General features: G+C 30.7%; 1 protein-coding gene across 1 annotated transcript; it reads right to left on the bottom strand.

The window, feature by feature from the left end:
• Positions 1-1962: 1962 nt before the first annotated feature.
• LOC124845746 (D111/G-patch domain-containing protein) lies at positions 1963-4396 on the bottom strand. Its single transcript, XM_047322903.2, has 4 exons — positions 4229-4396; positions 2803-3330; positions 2497-2562; positions 1963-2347 (listed from the first exon to the last, which is right to left on the bottom strand). Exons 1-4 carry the CDS (start codon positions 4367-4369, stop codon positions 2288-2290), a joined length of 795 nt encoding a protein of 264 aa, XP_047178859.1. The 5' UTR covers positions 4370-4396; the 3' UTR covers positions 1963-2287.
• Positions 4397-7300: the final 2904 nt, after the last annotated feature.

The following is a 7300-nucleotide window of genomic DNA, read 5'->3' as shown; positions in this document are numbered from 1 at the left end:
ATGTAATGCACTTTTAATTCAATAAAATACTACAAATTTCATTTCTCATTTCATCTTATGATTTTCTCTTATTTCTATTACATAAAATCATATACTCTTCCTATACAAAACAATACATCACAATGTAATCAACAACAATGCGTGCTTACACAAATTCATATCAATACACTTAATAAACTTCAAAATATGCACCACAATTACAATACAAAATTTCAAAAACCAACCAAAAACACACTGATAATCGATTACAACAACCTTGTAATCGCTTACCAGAATGAATCTTGCACCAAATACAACCTGGTAATCGATTACAGAAGTGTTGTAATCGATTACCAGTGCGTTTTTGGCATACTTATTTGAAGTCGTGCAGGGTGGTCACGATTTCAACACTCTGTAATCGATTACTATTACATTGTAATCGATTACGGTCATAAGAAGTCGTTTTTGGGGTGCACGACTTCAACACTATACATATGAACAGTGTGAAGTCGTGCAGGGGGGCACGACTTCTTCAATTGAAGTCGTTTGGGCCCCCACGACTTCCCCATTTTCGTAATTTTGGTTGAATTTGCCCATTTTGATAATATTATAGGCAAATATGCCTACTTTGATGCAAAAACCAAATCTTTTTATTTGCATAAAATTTATTAACTTAACCTACTTTATGAAGCATACCCATCCAAGCATAAATGTGAGAACTACTAATGAGAAAATGAGTAAGAGAATGTACATCATGCAAATTGGATAAGACACTCCTCTTACGTAGACAAATTATTAGGAAAAACTCGCAAGAAATATCCACAAGTAAACTAACACCTTCAGGGGAACATGGCACTTCCAAAACTTATTGACGCTCACATCACAGGCATTCTTCAAGGGAACATTTCTCTTCCTATGTCATCTCCATATCCAGCAACATTCCTTGTCACTCCATTCTCACATACCTGTTCAAGATGCATGTTTATCCTTTGCAATTTAATATAATCTGCAGAAAGTGTATATTAGAGTAGAAACACCAATAAATAATCATTCCAGAACTTAGTTTGCCCCTCCCCAGACTACTCCCATAGAGAACACAAAGGAGCAACACAACTTACAGATTTCATATTACAGAAATCTCTCCTGCACACAAACTCAGATTCATCTATCATTTGGAATCACTCTATCCAACAAACCAAATCTATATACCACGAGATTATACCATGCACTGTTTTTCATAGTTAAACATTGTCATATCCACCTGTTCAAAAGGTTTAGATTAAAGATGTCAAAACTTTCAATACTCAGCCGCTAAGGCTTGCTCACACACCTGATACCAACAAACAGAGATACGCAACATAGTGGCCTAGAGAAATACTTAATTCAGCATATAAAACCTCCAAATACTTACCCTTCAAAGGGGCAAGTCTACTCTTAAATGTAGATTTGCTTCCATGTCGCCACTTCTCTTCGATTTATATCAGGCTAAACCAAGAGTTTAGAAGGAATCCCGATAATATTTCAATGAAGAAAAGAAGCTGCCAGCAAAAACTGATCATCCACATAAATACCCATCACATAACGAATGAAATTTTACCTTCAAAGTTAAACAAGCTCAAAAATTGAGAACAGCGTTTAACAATCACGAATAATTTATAAAAACATTTCCAATAAGTAAAAAATCACTGGCATAATGTGAGAGATATCTCACCCATTCCTCCAACCTTAAACCAAAAATTTCCATCCCAGATCGTGGCTCATACATTTCTCTGAATTTAAATTTTCTAGCTTTATTTTGTAAGTAATACTAGGTAACCAAAATTAAAAAAAAAAAGTTCACTATAATAAAGTCCGATTGAATGAATTCATATAATTAATTCTTCAAGAGATGGCTAATTTCTACAGTTAATAACAACCATACATCTGGTTGATACTATGTAACATCCATGTCATGTTCAAGTCAGGTCACAATCTTTATATATGGATTCTAAAATTTAAACTTTTCTGCTTAAACAACTGAAATTTGTTTACATGAACTGAAAAGTTTCACAAATTGTATATCAACCAATCCATTTCCTGAAATATGGCAGGCACTATGTCCTTTGGTGTAGATGAAGATGAGGCAGACTCCTATCTGAGTTCATATGAACATTGACACAAAAAGCATTACAAATCCATTTATCTACCACCGCCACACCAGATGGAAGCTAATCCAGCTCCATTGAAGTAAGCATTGAAAGCTTGCAGTACTTGCTTGACAACACAACAAATCTGATAATGTCCACTGTTCACATCAGAAATCTTCAATTTAGTGGTCATCTTCATTGGTTCCAGGGCAGTTGTCCAAAAGGGCTTCACTTGATTCGTACTGAACAAATAGGAAGGAAGATATAAAATGCAACCAAAGTTAGCGGCTTTTTATTTCTCAATCATACTGGATATGCTATTTCATCTGATAAAAATATCTTCAAATGAACTTTTACTGATTACTAAGAAATAAATCAAGCGCTTACTTACTTTGCATCCACAGAAGAGGCAATAATTAAATTCATCCCTCAGTTTCATCAAAACATCGTTTAATTCCTGCATCCATTACATCCCGTCACCAACACCATCAAAATTGCAAAAGAAAAAACACATAGACTAAGTTCAACAATAATGAGCTCAAAAAATTAACAAATGAATCACAATAATTTCTGAATGCTGTAAAAAAGAGAGAATGTGTATTCAGTTTCCATACTATTTTGGGCAATAAACATAAATGAAAACCAAAAACTGGGTCAAAAGAAATATAAGTGAAAAAGTTATGGTTAAGTTACGTGCCTCTTCTGTTATTTCTTCCTCTTCTTCTTCAACCTCTGAATCATCATCATTCTTTTCTGGCTCCAAAATTTCCCTATTTTCCAATTGGTCAAGGGCAGCCTTTGCCTTATTATAATTAATTATAATTCTCTTACTCTGCCACTGTGACTTCTGCCTGGACCCAAATTCTTTCATTAGGTCCTCTTCTTTCCTCCTTTTCCTGTTCAACATGATTTCCTCCTTTTTCCTCTTCTCTTTGTGGGGATCTTCTAATCCTACACCAGCTCGTGACCGCCGAATTTCAATCCCCACTGGTTCGGCCCTGCCTGAGCCCTGCTTGCCAAGGGCAGAACCTGGAGTGTAACCCATCTGTTTGAGAAGCTTAAACCCAATGTTGGATTGTGGTATTGGAGCTTCCACTTTTGCTAATGTTTGCTCATCCTCGTCTTGTTGCTTCCTTTCTCTATCAAGTTTTCGTCGCTCTTGCCAGCTTAGAGTTTTCAACCGGTTCCTTGAAGGGTTGACCGAAGGATCTTTCTTGATGGAAATCTGCATGAAATAAAGTGATTTAGCATCACTTTGTATGGTAACTGTAAAATGAAAGGCTAAGGAAACTTAATCATCTAGCAATAACTCTTTGGAAAGGCAAACAAAATAGCTTCCAGTATTCATGCTTCATTCTTTTAACTGACTACTCAAATTTGGTCCGCCTAAGATACACGCGACAGCAGCAATGACAGTCAAAGCTTAAACTAGACATACGATTATCCCATTGATGAATCTATGAACACCAATTTGATCACTACAGATGTGCATTTACATTAACTTTTAATTCAAATTCTTCAAAAAAACTAACTTAAAAAGTTGAGTGAACCTTTCAAGGTTTAATTTCAAATATTTACTCTAATTTTTGTGAAAACAGAACTTCTGTACACTGCCTAGTGCGGGTATATATGAAGTGGCAGAAAAAACAGAACATGCACACACGCATACATAAACCCAAAGTTTAAAATACCGTCCGCAACCCCAATGGTTACTTCATATCAAGGTTTTCTCAATTCTCAAAACCTCAATTGCAGCTACTCTCCAAAATCGAGGATTGAGATAAAATTGCAACCTTGCTACTACAGGTAAGCAAAACTTCTTAATAACCATCTAACACAAATTTATAGAAATTAAGAAAAAAAATCAAATTTTCACCCACGGAAACGAATGTCCAACAAAATAGCTGTGAACGGAAACCAAACTGATAATTTATGAAACTGTTTGTTAGCAATAAAGCACCAACTTTTCAGAGCTTAAACTTAAATTCCAAGACCAAATTGTAAAACCATGTGAAGTTACTGCAGGGGAATGGGAAAGGGAAATTTAAAGACCTAATTTCATTCATACGCCATGGCAGAATCAAAACGACAACGAAGAAGGGTAAACCGGTGAAGTAACTAACCTTTTTGGATGAAGAAATCTTGGGAGTGTCCAAAGCATCGGAAGGAAGAAACTGAGAAAGGTCACCCATGTAGTCATCTTCTTGCACCTCGTTTCCTTGTGCACCGTTTTCTCTCTCCCTCGTCGCCGGTGATGAATCCATGGCCAACAAAAACTACAATGGGCTTACGAAGACGCGAGCTGATCATGAATGCGCTTCTGAGCCCATCAAGCCCATTAATAATAGTTCAATGGGCGCTTCTTCCTGCACTCACATAGTTTCTTACTGCACCTCTAGATATTTGAAAATTTTAATTTAACCCTTTCTTTTATTTTGAGTTTATAAACACTTTGAGAAAAATACAAAATTTCTATTTTGAATTGTATAATTAAAAATCTAAAATAAAACCTATATAATAAATTCTACAATTCAAAATATAAAATTTGTAATTTATATTGAAAAATCTACAATTTATTTTCTATTTCAAATTATATAATATAAAAATTTACAAAATTTTATTTACGATTAAGATTATAAATATTCAAAATTTTAATATATTTTAGTTTTTAAATTTAAAAAATAAATTAATATAGTTCTCTCAATCTAATTATTTTCAATTTTATTAATGAGTCAAACATATTTTTAAGATTGGATTAAGAAAATTATATCTATTTAATTTTTAAGTTAAACATTAAAATATATTAAAATTTTGATTAAATACAAATTATAATTTTTTATGAAAGTTTAAAAACTACAAATATACTTAACCTTTTTATTTATTTTTATCATAGAAAATATATTTCAAATGGTATAATCTAAAATATAAAATAAAAAATCACATTCAAAATTATGCAATTAAAAAAATGTATATTTAATAAGAGAAATGATAAAAAAGTGAAGGAAAAAGAATGTGTGTGAGAAGAGAGAGGAGAGGAGTGTGCCAGGGCTATGCGATAGTGGGAGAGAGGGGTCGTGGAGAAGGTTTATAAACATCTATCGTGTATAGTAATTGATTTTTTTATTTGTAAATTATAACTTAAGATTTGTGAATATTTTAATTTTACATTTTGAATACTGTCTATAAAAGAGGATTTTCTAAAATATAACGTAGTGATAAGCAAGAATAAACTATTAAATATTTTTTTTACTATGTTACATATTAGGGAGACAGTATTTGAAATTGTCTAAATTATCTCTATTATTAATAAATTATTATCTGGGTCACACTTGCCACAAATAAAATATTGTTTTTTTTATCTAAGTTAATTTTACTTTTGAATTCATGCATGGGAGTTATGTTTTAAATTAATTACTAGAAGGATTAAGTGGTATATCATGGTGAACATTTTATTACGAGAAAGTTGTTAAATGCATGCATGATTGGGTTTGGCGACTTCAGCCATATTAAACTTAAGTAACTATATTATTAAGTAAAATCATGTATATGATTGATAATTTCAATCTTCAACATATATGATTAATGATTTTAATCTAAGTTTAATTTTACTAAAAATCGTGAATGTTGGATTACTTTTCTTAACTAAGATCGTGTTTAGGGTTAACAACTTTAAAAAATAAATTATACCGAAGTCATGCAATTCACTTATATTAAATAAAATAAATAATTTAAAATATAAAAAATATATGTGAAAAAGTCGTCCACTCATTACATGATTTTGATGTAATTTAAATCTCATACATTATACATGACTTGAGTAAAATTTATACTTTACTTAATAGTGATAATTAATTAAATTTACTGAAGTCGTCAAACATAAAAATAATTTCAATATTATTGAATAAATCGTACATGTATTTTACAACTTCGTGACGAAATTGTCAGCGCGATGTACAATTAACTCTTCAAGTAATTTATTTAAATTGTAATCAAATGCGTAAATTCGAAAATAATTAACTAGTTATGTAAAAAAAACCAATAAAATTTACCTCATGCAAATAAAACAACAATACTGAATCAAAATCAATAAATTCCCTAATGTTTTACTCAACACAGATTCTATCTGACACATACTTGTAATAAATTGAATATGAATAATTCTTCTTATTAAACGAGAAACTATTAAAATTAATTAATTTATAAAGTAAATTCTTATTTGAGTGGGAAAAAATTACACAAAAATCTCTTAAAATTAATCAATTTCTCTTTAGTTATTCGCAGGAAAGTGATAATATAAATATAAGTATTTCAAAACTTAAAATCTGCAAAAGAATCAATTTTTATTTTACATACATACACACACACACACATATATATATATATATATATATATATAACTTTTTTTAAACTAAATTGACATTGGTAAACCAATAAAGTACTTGATACTAATTAAGAAATTACAAAATATCACACAAAAAACATTATAGTGTTAATATGGATTATTTATATTATCGGAGATACTTGTTTGTTCTTTTTTTTAAATAATTAATTTTAATAAAATAAATAAAAATTTGTTTTATTTGTATTTTGTTGAATTTTTTTGCGTTTATTTTTTTTAAAAATAAATGTCTATTTAATACAATAGCTATATGTTTATTTGTTTTAATTTTAGTTTTGTTAAATAAATAATATTTAACTTATTCAATTTTATCTATGTTAATAAGGTAACCATTTTTATATAAATTAATAGTAAATTGGTTTACAAATGAATATTAAACATTTTAACTTATGATAGATAAATTATTTTATTATTTTGAAATTTTCATGGTAACATTAGTATCAAAATTAAACTATAATTATTTTGATTTCTTTATTTATTTTTAAATAAAAATGCGAAGGACACGTATACTTACTTGGGCATTGCGCGCCAAAACAAACTAACCACAACGAACTCTTATTCGTGGACCCCACCGGAAACTCTCCCTCTCTCGCAACTGCAACCATCGCAGTGTCACTGCACTGTGCAAACGATTACTGAATCGCTCGAAAGTGAAAACGAAGAATAAGAATTAGGTAATAAACTCGTTCGTTCGTTAATCCATCGATTGTTAGACCTTATGCTGTTTCTTTTTCTCTTCACTTCGTTTAACTCAATTCGATTTCGTGTCTGTGAAGGGAGAAGAAAATAGAAAGAC

Source organism: Vigna umbellata, chromosome 8, assembly GCF_029865625.1.
Source record: "Vigna umbellata cultivar VRB3 chromosome 8, Vumbellata_1.0, whole genome shotgun sequence".
Lineage (NCBI taxonomy): Eukaryota > Viridiplantae > Streptophyta > Magnoliopsida > Fabales > Fabaceae > Vigna > Vigna umbellata.
The sequence above is the reverse complement of the archived record's forward strand: the minus strand, read 5'-3'. Positions and strand labels throughout refer to the sequence as shown.

Excerpts from the sequence above, each read along its gene's own strand:
- LOC124845746 (XM_047322903.2), bottom strand. The coding sequence starts at position 4,369 with ATGGATTCATCACCGGCGACGAGGGAGAGAGAAAACGGTGCACAAGGA. Across the intron at positions 3,331-4,228 it reads AGATTTCTTCATCCAAAAAG|ATTTCCATCAAGAAAGATCC; the intron begins GTTAGTTACTTC and ends TATTTCATGCAG. Across the intron at positions 2,563-2,802 it reads AGGAAGAAATAACAGAAGAG|GAATTAAACGATGTTTTGAT; the intron begins GCACGTAACTTA and ends TAATGGATGCAG.